General features: G+C 35.1%; 1 protein-coding gene across 4 annotated transcripts in view; it reads left to right on the plus strand.

Annotated features, from left to right (window-relative positions):
• The window catches only part of LOC120623826 (venom dipeptidyl peptidase 4-like), a 39,533-nt gene extending 24,316 nt beyond the window's left edge, over positions 1-15,217 (plus strand). For all 4 annotated transcript variants that reach the window (XM_039890082.1, XM_039890084.1, XM_039890085.1 and 1 more), the window contains 14 exons: positions 213-290; positions 3,362-3,623; positions 3,923-4,092; positions 5,206-5,297; positions 5,597-5,729; positions 6,650-6,742; positions 7,532-7,668; positions 8,105-8,312; positions 9,142-9,323; positions 10,356-10,550; positions 11,403-11,560; positions 12,227-12,312; positions 12,900-13,025; positions 13,875-15,217. In XM_039890082.1, the coding sequence (XP_039746016.1) occupies positions 213-290; positions 3,362-3,623; positions 3,923-4,092; positions 5,206-5,297; positions 5,597-5,729; positions 6,650-6,742; positions 7,532-7,668; positions 8,105-8,312; positions 9,142-9,323; positions 10,356-10,550; positions 11,403-11,560; positions 12,227-12,312; positions 12,900-13,025; positions 13,875-13,964 (2,010 nt within the window). In that variant the 3' untranslated portion in view covers positions 13,965-15,217. The remainder of the gene's footprint in view (positions 1-212; positions 291-3,361; positions 3,624-3,922; positions 4,093-5,205; positions 5,298-5,596; positions 5,730-6,649; positions 6,743-7,531; positions 7,669-8,104; positions 8,313-9,141; positions 9,324-10,355; positions 10,551-11,402; positions 11,561-12,226; positions 12,313-12,899; positions 13,026-13,874) is intronic.
• Positions 15,218-17,092: the final 1,875 nt, after the last annotated feature.

Consider the following 17,092-nt stretch of genomic DNA (forward strand, 5'->3'; position numbering starts at 1 on the left):
GGAAATATTATTCATTAATAGGTTTATATAGGTTTTTATTCATATTTCGTTGATCTAATAGGTAGGTATTAGTAAAGCTTCAGAAAGTAATTATTAGGCCTAAACTTTAACCGTTATTTTTATTGGTTACAGTAGTGCTTATAATAGCTTCTAGGTTTAATGTACATGTTATTCGTAATATGGTTACCTAATATGTTTGTTTATTGTTTAAGATATTGCAACAATCATTCCGTGTGACATCATTATCCGCTGATGGGAACTATGTGGTGCTTTCTTATAACGAAGTTTCGGTAAGAATATAACATTTAATACTGTGATTTATTTACATCCATTAATTACATAAAAGGTTTTGTTAATTCGACTGATAACCGTTCAGCCGTCAATTGGTGATAGAGTAACGACGAAAATCTACTTATGCAAACTTTCATATCGAGGCAAACTTATCTTCTAACTTGTGAAAAATCCTTTTAGTTACGCTAACTAATGAATTAATTATATTCCGTAGATATTACGAGATCTCATCTCGTCTATTCAGAGTCACTGGGTATTAACAACTTTACTTCTACCACTGTAAATCTTTAGGTCAACTCAAATCGTGCTCTCATTTTAAGATAATGTGAATGGATTACTCAAATAAATCTGGAATACTAAAAGTCTTGCCACAATCATCGTCCATAGGTTTTAATGCCTCAACGCTAGACCATTTGGATTTTATCATATACACTATAGTCATTTACATAACATGCTGCATTGTCGTATTAGGATAACTTTTTCCTGTAATGACAAAAATGTAAGATGGGAATAAATAAATAAATAAATAATATTTACTATGGTCTAGCTAAGACATTATGTTCGAAACGGCACGCTCACCCAGATGCATCTACCAACGAGGCCCCAAAGCTATTATCGCAGGATTTTAATCTGGGGTGGTTTTGGTGGCTAGACGCAGGTCTCTATTTTGGACAGGGTTAGATTGATACCATGCTGGTCTAGTGTAGGTTTGCAGGCTTCAATGATTGTAAACACATCTTTGTGATTAAAGCCCCAACTGACAGAGTAATCTGTTCTGTGTTAATGTGGTAGACTACGCAAATTTGCTTATACATATCTTGTACGGAATATTTTTTATACCTGACATTTTGCAGACCGACCTGAGTAACGAGTCTATGACTACGTGATTCGTAGTCGGATTTGCTAACTAGGTACTATACTAATGATTCAAAATAAACCGAGCTGAATGTGAACTAATTCTCGCTGTACCGTTAAGCTACTGGAGTTTAATTATCACTGTGCTCATAGTTCACAAAGTAAGCAACGCTGAGTAAACCAAATTAAGTAGCGATTCCCTCTGTAGCCCTTAATGCTCAGACCTCAGTGTACGTGATCTTAAATAATGTTCAGCGATATCGTTTGTTAACCTAATTTTCATTATTTCTAGCTAGGTTAGCTTCATTATAATTGAGATAATATTTATAATAAACCAGCAAGTTTCATTTTAATAAAAAGCAAAAAAATATTGTTCAAACGATTGTTTTCTAACCATTTTCTAGAGTAGAGTCACTATAGTAATTTTCTAGAGTAGAGTATAGCTAATTCGCGTTATGAAGATAGATAGATAGATAGACAGATAGATAGATCGATACATAGATAGATAGATAGATAGATAGATGGATAGATAGATAGATAGATAGATAGATAGATAGATAATCATCATCATCATCATCATCATCATCATCATCACCCTGAGTTGGGTTTTGACCGTAGTCTACCACGCTGGCCAAGTGAGGATTGGTAGATTTTACAGGTCCTTAAGAACATTGTGGATAATAATTATGGGATTTTACATGAAGCGGTGATAGCCCAGTGGTTAGGACTTCGGCTTCACTTTCAGGGGCCGAGTTCGAATCCCAGTACGCACTTCTAACTTTTCTAAGTTATCTGCGTTTTATTTAATAAGAACATCACTTGCTTTAACGGTGAAGGAATACATCGTGAGGAACCCTGAATTCCTGAGAGTTTTCCATAATGTGTTGATGCGAATGTGCAAGCAAGTTTAGTTTATAATAAAAAGTAAACAATATAGTACAAACAATTGTTTTGAAATCATTTTCTAGAGTAGAGTAAGTAACTAGAGTTAATTCTCGTTATGAAATTAGATGGAGAGATAGATCATCATCATCATCATCACCCCAATACCGGCCCACTACAGCACGGGTCTCGTTTCAAAAATAGAAGGGTGTAGATCGCGCTGGCCAAGTGCGGATTGGTAGACTTCACACGCCGTTGAGAAAATTATGAAGAACTGTGAGGCATGCAGGTCCTCTCACGATGTTTTCCTTCACCGGAAGTTAAGCCGCAGCCTTACCCACTAGGAGATCACCGCTTACACATTATTTTTGCTAATTTCTTGATTGCAACAAAACACAAAGAAAAAAATACGTTTCATGGTGTTAGGGACAAAGTTGGCTTTGTCAGTTACATTGAAAATAGTGAATTATTAATTTCTATCAGCCTAGAAAATATTATATTAATGATTTTTTTTTCCACCATCCACGTGTGAAGTGTGTGTGATTCACAGTTTTTTTTAACACTGAGGGGCTATAGCGACTAAGGCAGAGAATAATTGGCCCTGAGTCAGTCGACTCTTAAACACCATTTACGTCTACATTTGCCACTGAAGAACGCAATTTTTTATTATTTTCGTTAAGAATTCCATTTCTTGACACAAGTGTTTGGATGAAATTGCAAATAATATTTCAGGCATAAAATAGGTAATTTACATAAGCATAATTATACTTTTGTATTTTATGTTTTACCTACCAGTTAAATAGTAGCAATGTGTGTTTTTTTTATCGAATATCGTTATTAAAAAAAAAATTAAAGAATAGATAAAGTTCTTCGTCTAACGATTCTTTAACGATTTTTTTTCTCTCAAAGCTATCTTAATTTCAACTTCGGTAAAACGAAACAGTCGAGATAAAGTTTTTTAAATCTAGTTATTCCACATAATAAATAAAAATGTATTAAGATACTCGTACATATATAGAGTTCCAGCAAGAACACCATAAATTCTAATTCTAACCTAATATTATTTTATAGATGCATATTTGAGTTTGGTTTTCATGTTTCACGTCTTGAAGCTCAACCGATCATCAAGATGATCATACAGTTTTACCGGGGTACATGGGGATGGGGATATGGGATACCTTCCATTCAGGAAATAATTACTGTGATGTATGGAAAAATAACTATTTTAGATGGACATCTCTAATTTGACAAAATCTGTTAATGCGAACGAAGCCGCAGTTTAATAAATACCGATAAATGTAGAGATTGCAACCTGAATGTTACTTTGATACAGGTATACAGACATAGTTTCAACGCTCGATACACGGCTATCGACCGCTACTCTGGACAAATGATCAACATTGTCCCTCCAGGAGTGGCAGCAGAGGACGCGACCCTACAGAACTTTGTTTGGGGACCTTCAGGAACTTCTTTGTCATTCGTCTACGCCAACAATGTATACTACCAACAGAGTTTAACTACCCCAGCGCAGCAGTTGACGACAACGGGTCTAGAAAATGATATTTGCCATGGAGTTCCTGATTGGGTATACGAGGGTATGTAAACTCTGATTCATTGTAGTGACAATTCGTTGGGTGTGGAAGTAAAGATTTTGATTGTATTAGCAGGTCTAAGAATATTTGAAAGATCAACAACAATGAACAAACTTAATGGTTTTTAAGCATATTAACTGATTTGCCACTTTCCTGAAACATAATATGTACTTTTATAGATTCAAAATCATTACAAGATGACGAAAAAAAAACTTTTGTCGATTTTATTTTAATCCTATTATTTTATATTAATTATATGAGATACAGCCTAATGAAGAAAAGAAAAAATGTTATTTTTTCAGAGGAGGTGTTTGGTTCCAACAATGCAATTTGGTTCTCGACTGATGGTGCTAAGTTGGCGTACGCAACGTTTAACGATTCTGAAGTCCGCGTGATGAAGATCCCTCACTTCGGAGTTCCTGGATCTGTCGAGTATCAATATACCACGCACCGAGATATTCGTTATCCCAAGGTATGTGAGAATTTAAAGCAAACTAATATTTTCATCAAAGGGGTTTTATTTGTCTATTTTTTTTTAAATTTGCTTTTCTTTTAGGCATAAACAATTTCCAGAATTCTCACTATATTTCCTATTTACGTAGCAAAATTCCTTGTTATCATTTTTTCATAAAAATTATATCCTTAATCCTATCAATTTACACAATAATGAAAATATATATCTTTAACGTTAACAACAATATTTTATCAAATAAAAAATTAGTTGCCAAATTTGTTTGGCTGAGCTTAGAATTAACCTGTCTAATTGTCAGTCGGTTAAATACTTGTACATAAACTTCTAGAACACGGGTAAAGTACCTTCTAAAAGTACGTATAATTGAAGTCCCATACTTTACTTTTAAATCCAACCAACTTTAGTTTTTTTGTGAGACGGTGTAAGACTTGATATAAACTGAAACCAGTAAATTATTAAAGATAAATAATCATAATAATACCTTTGAAATATTTACGTTCATTCAAACGGACCGTACATGAGCTGTAACAAAAGTATAATATTATTTCTAAGAAAACATGCGTACCCAAATGTTATGCTTCAAGAGATTCAATCAAATGCCGTAGAGCGTATTTTTGTTTATTGTCAGTACTTAGGAGGGCTAGCCTTTTCTCGACCTTGAAGATTTACGAATTATATATTATACATAATACATACTCTGTATCTGTATTATATTTATTATATTTACTGTGATTAAATACAAATTATAAAACATTTATATAAATAGATATTCATGTAAACAGCATAATATTATATTAAAGGAAACCAATATCACAAAGAAACGAAGAATCTCTGAGGTTGCTCTGCTCGAGGTTGTGGATAAAAATGTATCATTAAATAATTGATTCGTGTCGTGATTGTTATTAAAATATATCCGATATAATCCAAGAGTTAGAGATAAATAATAACACGGCGATGCATATATATATAAAGATTTCCACGAAGTAGCACTTACAATCAATAAAGCCCGTTTACAATAAGTGTTAACTTAAATCACTTACCAATGTAGATGACCATATAATTTCACAGTTCCACCCTTAACTCCCGCAAATAAATAATATTTTTTATTTACAGCCTGGCACTAAAAATCCATCAGTGATGGTCACTATTCGGAACATCGCGACTAACACTGATACAAAATTAAATGCGCCATCTGATCTTGAAGAGTAAGTTTGCTGATAACCTTAATTTATGTTACAAGCTAAGGTTCTTTTACACGTAGAAAATGTTACGGTTCACTTAACTATTGAACTGATTGAGAGTGATTTACTGTTGTCTGTAAACGAAATTATTTCGTACATATATGAGAGAGATGGTAGCTTAGAACAGAAATGCATTGCATGAACAAAATATTACAAGAATTTATCACAATAATAAAAAAAACTGGATCGACGTAACTACTTGTACATAACATTAATCAATCGATATAATCTTATAAATGTAAATTTTTGTTATCTTTTTCCAGACCAATTTTGAAAACCGTATCATTTGTCGGGAACGACGAACTTGCTGTCATGTGGACCAATAGAGTTCAGACAGCATTGAGAATCGATCTATGCACGGAAGCAACTCAATTAATACCAGCCACTTGCAATGCGGTAAGATTAATTTGATCAGACAAAATACATGATAACAGGTTTGATAACTGCCATTTCCTGATTAAACAGTCGGGGTGGTCTTATTATGCCTGTCCATCAATCCGCACATGGCCAGCTTGGTGGACTACGACCTAAGCCCATCTTCTTGTGGGGGGAAACCCGTGCTCTGTAATGGCCCAGTAATGGGTTAAATAAGTTTGATAACTTTTGTTGTGTACTAGGTAGGGTACCACTGTAAATTACGAAGTCCTGGATATTAGAGACCGGGTGAAACTTGTGAGGTATTGGATTTTTCTATCAAGGAACTTTCAAGGTTTCAGGAAGTTAGGAAATTTTCATAGTACCACCTTCGGAGTGCATGTTAATACTTGGGTCTCTTTTTTATTACCAACATGACTGTCTTTAGGTTAGAGTGTAAGGTGATAAACTCTGTGACCTTCTTTTCTGTGAGCCTCGACAGAAAAGAAGGTTTAAAGCTTAAACCTTCTGACTTGAGTGAAGCATTAATGGCGTGATGGCGGGATTAGGATGGTGGGATGATTATTTAATACTTGATAAACATATCGCTGGATAAACAAAGATTACCGATAGTTGCTTACCAAATAGTTGGATGAATCGACTAACTTTGGTTCTTATTAAACTTTAGTAGGAACCACAAAGAATTTTTTTATTCTAGGTGGTATACAGTTCACCGGCAGGGTGATTACGTATCTCGCGACCGGCTTGCGACAGGCGTCTATCTTGCAAACTCTGCTGTCAAACATCACTTTTCCATACAATAAATAAACAAAAGTGACGTTTGACAGTAGTGATTGCAAGATTACGCCTATGCACCCCGCCGGTCAGTTAGTGAAATAATAAGATGACAATTTGCATCAAAATGAGGACTGGATTGATTCAATTTTTATCTTTATTTTCAGATCTACAGGTATACTGAAGATGATGGATGGATTGACAACATTCCTCTGCTATTCAATACGCAAGGAAATGCTTTTATCACCATTTTGCCAGCGGTATGTATTGCTATGCAGTTAGTTAATTAAAAAATAAAAACATGAACATACACAACCGCAAGACTTGGAAAGTATAATTTACTTAAATTACATTGATGCAATAAATGTTTTTCTGCGGTTCGGTAGATTTTTATTAAATAATTTAAACCAAGTGGCCTTTTTTATACTTCGTTTGTATCTGCAGTTTTACCCCCGACGCAAAAACGTCCGAATGTCATAGGTCACAGGTCTGTGGCATCGTTTTTTCCGAACGGATGAACCGATTTGGAGTTTAACTAGGCGCACCCTCTATATGGGTAACAAGTGAAAGGGCTTGACTAGTAGTGTACCATAGATAATAGCATTTTTCAAATCCAAGATGGCCGCCACCGCAAAATGGCGAATTATATTTTTTTACAACTCTCTTAATGTGTATATCAAATGAAAGGGCTCGACCATTAGAATAATGAAATAACTATAATTAAAGTCAGAGATTTTTAAATTTAAAATTTATATACCTATAATTTAAATTTCGTCACTATCATGGTAGGGTTGTAACCAGTCACGGCAGAAGTCTCCAACCAGACAAAGCTTAGTTTAAGATTAAAACAGTTATCTTTGAGGTTATCTTATTGGAGTTCCTCGTGGTTTCTAATTGGTTTCTATTAGGTTACAGTTGGCCACGGGTTTCTTGGCCAAGTTGCTAACAATTTTTTGCATTAGCTTGTCAAGTAACAGTCACACAGCGCGTTCTGCCTTAAAGTTTCAGTAACCTTCACCGTTGTACGAACTACTGTTCTTAATGTTCAGGAAGTGGGCGGTGTTCGTTACAAGCAAATTGTGCAAGTAACAAAGTTGTCAACTTCCGGTTTATGGAGTTCATCGAATCGCATCAACACTGCTCACACCGTTGCTGAAATTTTGCTATGGACTGATGATAATGTTATGTAAGTAAAAAAAAAAACTCATGTCAAAACTGTGAAACCGATTTTGATATTTAACATCTAAACTGACCAGCGTGACGATGCACGGTGGACGTAGATAAAATCAAGCTAACCTTTTAAAAGGATTTAATAATAATAATACATTTATTTTTATTTGTTAATGTTGTCTTTGATTCTATATATCTCCTACAATAAACCTATGATGCATATTTTCTTTTAAAAAAAGTTTCGATATTTTATTATTGCAAGGCATCGCACGTCGCGTTTCCCCAAGTTTCTTTACTTGCTGGCCAAGTACAACTACACTTGACACTAGGTAGAAGATGATTTTCAAGGGAGAGAAGTGTTCATTACTGGCAGTTGTTAACTCCTTAATTAGGGTTTTACAGCGGTAAGAGATGAAAAAACCAATCACAAAGTATTAAAATTCTAATTCCAGTTGGTACAAAGCGACCGGTATAACAGACAGGGCTGAGCAACACATTTACACTGTGACCTCTGATGGACAAGTGTCTTGCTTTACTTGTAACATCAAACGACCCGACGGCAAACAATGTTTGTACAATGACGCAGTTATTAGCACCGGTTCCCGTATCACTGTCAACTGTGCTGGACCGGAGATACCACAGATCTACATCTACGATAAGGTGAGTCTTTGTCGCTAAACTCCAATGCGAATTAGTAGATTGTTCAACACAGAACTAATGCAATTTCTTAAGCTACGGGCGCCGAATATATCCCAAGTGTAGCGTAGTATTTAGGGACGCTCTAAATGAAGACAGCCAAAGTAGAGTATCAAACGCAGGCGTTTGATACTCTACTTTGGTTTTTTCTATTTTCCTAATTCTTACAACCCAGGTTGTAAGAATTAGGTTCTGAGTCTTCCGAGTTCTGTGTTTAAATCCTTTTAAACACAGAACTTGGAAGAGTGTTCCAACCTGAGCCATGCGTATAAGAACCGAAGATGCAAATCAATTCGTGCGAGTTTTTGGGATATTAACAACATAGGGGTGAAAATCCGCCCGGTTCCTTGCAGTGCGGTGATAGAATGGTGAGGAGGGGATGAGATCGAATAGTTCCTGAGCACACTCTCCAAAGTATATTCGATAAAACACCGACAGACTGGCTACCTTACGGCGATGATCAAGACTTTGTAGTTTAGCCAAAAGTCCTCGCCTATAAGTCTCCTAGCTCGGCGAAGCTTTAATTAAATGATTAAAAAAATCTTTAAAACCAAACAGCCCGAATTAATGTAGTCTAGGCTGCTCTAACAGGAATTGAATTGGACAGAATGTGCGCATTAAAAGTGTGTGATGTATTTTATTATAGAAAGGTTTACTATTAACTGTGACTAACCACGTGTTATTAATAAAAGCCTATTTTTAACTGGTCAAAAGAAGTTGAAAAAATTCAATACTTCATCTATTTTTAATTTACGGAAATGTAAGAAATTCAAGACGCATTTATCTTTTTCAGAATGGTACTTTATTAACAGTATGGGATGACAACTCGAGAGTAGCAGATTTGTTGGCCTTACACACTATACCAGTGACATTACATCAAACGGTTACCGGCATTGGTCAGACTGAAGCTGATGTGATGATCCAGGTGCCATCGGACTATGCATCCCGCACTAATGTACCGCTTTTAGTTTATGTGTAAGTTTAAGTCGATTGGCTAATTTTTAAGCTTTTCGGATTGCCAGTAACTGATGATGAAAGTTATTACGTGAAGAAACTAGGGATATCGGTAAAGCTTTTTACTTTTTTTATATCCATAAAAGAACAGGAGTTAACGACATAGCTGCGTGTTCTGAAAGTGTCTGTTTCCAGGGTGGAAAATAAAAAATTTTGCATGAAGATGCAAAATTTTTGGTGAGCTGTATATATATAACAAAATGGCTATTTTTAAAAATCTAAAATCTATGTTTTTCCGGAATTAAAAATGTCAAATATTTCTAGGATATGAGATATATATATATATTTCAGTGCAGTAGTTGAGCCCAACATAGGTAGCAAATAAACAAGAACGCTTTCGTATTAAATACTTTTGATTGAGCAGTAGACATGTGATCCCCTGTTCAGAAAACACAACAGTTGATTTTTGTGATGTTGCTTGAATTTCAAGAAATAAAGAAAAAAGCAATTGTTTTAAGACGGTGAAAGTTAGCTTACTTTGTATTTGTATAATTTGCGATAACAAGATAAATCAGTACCGTGACTGACCGAATAGAATAGAACAGAACAGAATAGACTAGAATACCACAACAGAATAGAATATAATGTTATAAATGATTATAAAAAACTAGGGCAATTTATATCCAATCAATAATCTAATAAGAACGGAAGGAACGAAACAGAACAGAACAGAATAGAATGGAATAGAACAGAATAGCATAGAACAGAATCGAACAGAATAGAACAGAACAGAATAGAACATGACAGAACAGAACAGAATAAACTAGAATAGATTAGTACCGTGCAATTTATGATTTCTTTAATACTTATTTACCACTCGAAACAGATCTTACAAGATGCACTATCTACGCTCGTTTCGGTCCACCACTGAATGACGCTTTCTGGATGATTTTGACTTGACAATGAATAGCTGTCAAGACATTCATTTCCAATAATTTGTGTTACATCAATGAATTCTGCAAATAACATCTGCTTCTATCCAATTGATTTTAGTTATGGAGGTCCGGACACGGCGCTGGTCACGAAGCAATGGACTCTTGACTGGGGCACATCTCTGGTCAATCGCTACGGCATTGCAGTTGCACGTATCGACGGGCGAGGCTCTGGCTTGCAAGGAGTCGAAACTATGTTTGCTGTGAACAGGAAACTTGGAACAGTTGAAATTGAAGACCAGATTTCTGTTACCAGGTATTTGGGACTGTTATATAACTTTTTCTACATCCAACGAACGAACAATTGCTCTTGACTTCCTCCACCTTCGTCTTTCTCAATTTTCACAAATTTAAGTAGTAGTAGAGCTTTTGGTGACAGAGCTCGTCCGGAGAAGTACGACCAACATGTTTCTTTTCTGTCACTAAGCAGCATTGCAATGCTGTACAATGCTGTGTTCCGGTGTGAAGGGCGTGGGTGTCGGTGTTATTACTGGCACGTGAGGCTTAAAACCTTCGCCTCAGGTTGATAGACATAGGGTGGCACATTGCAGGAATTGTTCCTTGCATGCTCTGCGAAGTGTTGCTCTGTTTATAAGCTATGGTTCTACTTTTAGCATCAGGTCGGCCATCTGCTAGATCCTTCAATTATTTAAATTAAAAAAAAAGTTCATCAGATGAAAAAATAATTTACGACAGTCTCCAGGTTGCAAGCCATTTCTGAGATATTCAAACGTTATTTCTTGATCCCCTCAGAAACTGTCTCCAGATGATTTTCCCGACTAAAACATTTTATATCTTACTTCGGGATGCAAGCTATCGCTGTGCCAAATTTTATCAAGAACAAACTATTATTGAGTAGACGTAGAATATCTATTAGCATTGATTTATAGTAGTGACTGTGATGAATCATGGATTTCCGCGAGGTTACGCCTGCTTTGTTCCCAAATAAGAGTGAAGTCTACCAATTCGCATTTGGCCAGCTTGGTTAGCAACGGTCAAAACCCTACTGACTCTAAGAGGAGACAGGTGCCCGTCAGGGTTGATAATGATGGCGAGCGCCTGCTTTTTACCAATGTTTTTCGATATGTTGTATTTCCTTTTTCCGTAGATACCTCCAGCAGAACCTGAGCTGGGTTGACGGTAACCGCACCTGCATCTGGGGCTGGTCATACGGAGGTTACGCTTCTTCTCTAGCGTTGGCTCGCGGAGGTGATGTGTTCAGATGCGCTATTGCTGTCGCACCGGTGGTTGACTGGCGATACTACGGTAGGATATTTAAATACTAATGCACTTTTCTAAAAATTAAGCACTTATTTGTTTATCATCATCATTATTAACAACTCATGACCGGCCCATTGCTGTTATGGTTACAGGGTACGGGTCTCATTCAGAAGATTTTAGGCCGCAGTCCACCACGCTGGCTAAGTGCGGATTGGTAGACTTAATATTGCTTATTATCAACTAGAGGGATTATACAACCTTTAAGATATAAGCTGTTTTATAGGGGAATAACTTAGTGATTTTGGCGTAATTTTAACCGTTTACGCATACAATTTCAAATTTAAAAGCTCAAAGGGAATAAATTTACCCGTTTTTGCAACCTTTCTCATCTGCTCTGTAGCGTGATGATATATAGCCCATAGTCTTCCTCGATAAATGGACTATTCAACATAAAAAGATTTTTATAATTCAAATCAGTGGTTTCTGAGATTAGCGCCTTCAAGCAGACAAAATAATATCAATTCAATAAGATTTATGGTTCGTAAGAAAAAATAAAAACTATGTGAAACTTCGTGGCTACAAGTATCTTCCAGCGATAATTTACTTTTGTCTTAAAACATTCAACTTCTTTAAAAAATACAGGATTTTTTCCAATTTAGAATATTTAATTCCTTTAAAAAGGTTTTTAAGTTTGTAATGCTGTTGTTACAGACACCATCTACACGGAGAGGTATATGGACACTCCACAAAACAATGTTCAAGGCTACTTGAACTCCTCGCTCTTGACTGACGAAGTGGTGAGTGCGAAGTCTGCTGCTTTGCCGCTAGATGGCGTTATTTCACAAATATTTCTCGTGTTTTCATAAAATTTCCAAAGAAACTCATCCGAGTTAATCGTTTTACCTTTACATTATCCCGGAATTAAAGTAGCACAATTTGTCACTTTAAATCCCAGTCAATGTCTCTAAACAGGGGGCTTATAACCATGGCTTAATCATTGAAGACATTCTTGTTTCAGAATTATGAACCTTACCTATTTTAGAGACATACCTATAAACGAATAATATTTTAATCTTTGCGAGTCAATAAATGGCCCCTAGTTACGTATTGATGCTAACACTTTAAATAGAAACACGACGTAGTTTGTCGTGGTCCGTGGTAGTTCATGAACATTCTAAAAGAGGGCCCTGATTTAAATTGTTTCGGGGTGTTGTAATAATATTAAACCCATATCCCATCAATAGATGGGGTTATCTAAATATACCCATCTTTTCATTATTATCGAGAACGATGTGACGAACTAATAAATCCATATATAGTCAGAATAGCTAACGGTTCTCGCGGTATTTTCAGCTGTAAGTAAAAGTCTTTGTACCTACTTTAGGTGGAGGCATACAGAAACAAGCGCTACTTCCTTGTGCACGGCACAGAAGATGACAACGTGCACTACCAGCACGCCATGTTGATATCCAGACTGCTGCAGAGGCGAGATGTCTACTTCCATCAAATGGTTTGTACTCTGCCCTATTAAACAACGGACACAGTAATCATTCAGAATAAATTTGTCTCGTGGGAGGCGTGACTAGTTACCACACGGACAAAGAAGTGATGCAAAGTGATTTAGTGTTCCGGCACGATGTCCCGTAGAAACCTATTTAAGAGTATGGCTTTATTGTTACTTCCGTACCCCTTAAGCCATATAGCCTAGCCTATTTAAGAGTATCGCCTCCCACGAGAAAAATTTATTTATCATCATAGCCGTATAGCCTAGCCTATTTAAGAGTATGGCTTAAGGGGTACGGAAGTAACAATAAAGCCATACTCCTAAATAGGTTTCTATAGGCTGTTACAATAATGCATCATTACGTAACGTCCGTTTATTCAGAAACAGGACTGAGAAATGTAGTCCTATTTCTGAATGAATCGTGTAATTAGTGTGATCAAATTTCGTTTTATCTGCTTTCGATCGTATCGATCGATCGATCGATCGTATCTGCGTCGTAGAACGATTAAATGTTTCTCTTTTTAATAATTTTGAACCATTCAGATACGAGTTGGCAAATCCATCAATCAAACTCTTTAATGATAGCTATCTACTCGCAATCAATTAACATAATATATGCAATACTAAACTAACTTCAACCATTGCTGCTAAGTCTGTTGTACTCAACTGAACTAAATAGTTACAAATAAAATGGTAATTTTCCAACCTGCGAAAAGGACAGTAGTACTTTCAGACATGTCAAATTAGTTTAGAGATTTTTGTACAACAGAATCGGCATTATTGTGAGTACTTACGTAACATACGCAATTTGCTCACATTTTAATAATTCTTTTTTACCCTATTTGACGTTTTCAGAGTTATACAGACGAAGACCATGGTTTGGGCGGTGTGAGGCCGCATCTTTACCACGCACTGGAGAAGTTCCTAAAAGAAAACATGTTTTAGATGTAATAGGAAATTATTATTAATTAAGTGAATTTCTATAAGAACAAATGCATTTTCTTGAAATCCATTCCAGTAAAGTATTGTTACAATAATAAGTGTTAACTTTGAAGCAAGATATGAGAAGGGTAAATGTGGGAGTGTCTTGGTACAAGAACTGTACTAGATTAGATACATTAAAGTCCAGTTATTTGGTGCTTGAATACCAAATGGCTGGACTATTGAAGTTTTTTTTATAGTCGAGGCTTTATTATTATTTTTAATAAGAGTTACCTTAACAAAGTAATAAAAGTATGCACTAAAAATCAGTAATTTGCAGCAAAAATGCGAAATTAATGGACTTTTTATAATTTTACTAATCAGTCCCGATTATTTCATTATTACTAACACGATTTACCTTTCGAATATTTACAAACAAAATATTCGAAAGAAAACGATAGAAGCGTAATAGTAACAGTCCGGTCAACTGGTGTTTAAATACTGAAGGACTGGAATATTATGGATTATAATAAAACAATTCTAGATCATTAATAGGAGCTTCCAAAATAGTTCAAATAAAAAGTGGTAGGAGCGCAATAGATAGTTACGTTATAGTCCACTTATTTGGTGTTTAAGTACCAAATGGCTAAACCATTAAGGATTTTAATCAACCAATGCTATTTTATAATTTTTTGGTTAACACGTAACAAGATTAAGGTAAAAATATATTTCCGATCGTGTATCAACTAGTAGTTTTCAACGAATTGAGATTTTAATTTCAATATCTTAACCGCTCTGTATGAATTATTATGCACTATCCAATAACCTGTAAATACAAGATACCAAAAAAAGTTAGAGCTCTGATAGTTAATAAAGATTAGTTCAGTCGAATTATTTAAAAAAAACATTCAGTTCTGCCAATTCGCAGGTAACTAAAATAAAATATACCTTCCGAGTGTAAATCCGTTCGGTAGCGGACGGGGACTCTGTTTTATAATATGCTAAGGTAAATTTTCCGTGTATGAACTTGACAAAAACTTATATTATTCGTTAACTCAGCTCCTAATGTTCGTAGCGTGATGGTAATATTATATGTATAGGTATAGAGAGGTAAAATCCACGTACTTAATTAGGTTACTTCACATATACATACAACTTCTGGATGGAAATGGTTCTGGATTCGTACTCTTAGTTTAACTTCCTACTATTAATCAACAACATTAATATATAGAAGAATTATAAAGTTTTGCTCAAAAATTATATAGCCAATTTGTTTAAAAAAAAGTTTCTGCGTTTAATAGAGATATTGTAAATAATATATTGTTACATAATATTATTTTAATGTTACTTAATGTTGCCAAATATAATAGTTATATTATTATCAGTATGAAGACAGGGTTTACTGTTGAGTGTTATATTTTAATTCGGATTATCACACCATTGGTGGTGCCAATAAAAAGTAAGTGGGGCTGAAGGAAAAAACTATTTATTTATTTATGTATTATCAGACGTCTCCATTTTGGTTGCGTCTAAAAAAATGTATAATTTTAACACCCTTATGCGTATAATTTTTGTAAATATTCGAATTATAAATATCAAATAATATAAATGTGTTTTCTATAAACTTCATTTATTTCCAAATTCATTTCACAGGCACTTATTAAGCGTTCATATATATAATATCTTTACATAATTGTGGGGATGGTGTTAACTTCGTTCGCAAACTTAAACCTAAAGCTACGAGGGTTCCAATCGCGGGGCCAGGATCACAAACTTAGCTAGGTAATTTTTTTTTTGTTATCACCATCTCACAATTAACCAGTTCTCTCGATTTTACTTAGAATAATCACCTAAAAATAAAATCTTTATATCACGAATACCGAGCGAACTCTGAAGCAGTGATTAAAAGAAAGGGCTAAAGGTCAAAGTCATAATATTGTTTGCGTTCCACGCCCTCTACTAAAAGCATATTATCTCAGTCCATTAGCTGGGAATACTTTATATTTTTTCCATTTATTGTGTTGAATTCCCTTAATATCTCTATTACTATTGTTGTTAAATCTCACAAATATTAAATTAATAACCTTTTTACGTTGTAGATATGGACCCAAATTTTCCTATGCAATAATATTCAAAGGCCTTTCCGTTGTAGCTCGGAGAACCGATGGACGTTGTGGTTCTAAGGTGCTGGAATGACAACCTTGCACCAGTGAAAGCAGCGTAAGTCGGTGAGGTGGACGGACGACTTAAAGCGACTCGTTGGAAGCCGCTGGTAACAAGCGGCCCAGGCCCGCGAATTTGGAGCTCCCTGTCTGTTTTTGTCTGTCAGTTAGCGCACGCGGAAACTACTGAACGACTTTAAGTGTAATTAAGTATACTTATAGATGATACTCTTGGTTAAACTTTAAGTGGTTTTCATTCCAAACAACTATTAGGTTCCTGAAGGGTTAAGGGACAAAAGATTTAGACCATTTTACAGCATAACTCTGTCGTATGGAAACCAATTTTAATAAATAATAAAATTAATTATAAATTATAAAATTAATAAATAATAAAATTAATTACTAATTATAAAATTCATTTTTATAAATCTTTTTTTTTCGAACTAATGAATATCAATAACATAACTGGTGAGATAGAGAAAATATCTCCTCAGCCGACAGAAGCAACCCACTGACTAACGACTTAAAGTTGCCTTATATGTACAGACATGCCACAAATAATATGAGGGCATGTCTGCTGACACCTCATAATAAAATGGTAGAAATTTTCTTGCTTAATCTCCTGAAAATTAATCAACTATAATTATGTATTTTTATAATTTTTTTTTCAGTGTTTTTACCTACACTTGGAGGAATTATCAATTTTATAAATTTAAAATGCATATAAAAATTTTCGGAACCGACAGGAATTGAACCTGCGATTCTCGGGCAATCGCGGCCTGAGCGCTTTCACCAATTAAGCTACGGCATTATAATTATGTATGTTTTTGTCTCTTAATTTAACGATTGGGCATACGCTAAATTCTTTCAAACCTCCAAATTGAGTGACTCATCAATTTACTATTTGAAGTCAACGTTGCTGTTACTTATTAGCAGTAAATTATGATAGGGAGTTAAACGTATAACAGGTAAGATGGAAGATGAAGCCGT

Source organism: Pararge aegeria, chromosome 5 (genome assembly GCF_905163445.1).
Source record: "Pararge aegeria chromosome 5, ilParAegt1.1, whole genome shotgun sequence".
NCBI classification, from domain to species: Eukaryota; Metazoa; Arthropoda; class Insecta; order Lepidoptera; family Nymphalidae; genus Pararge; species Pararge aegeria.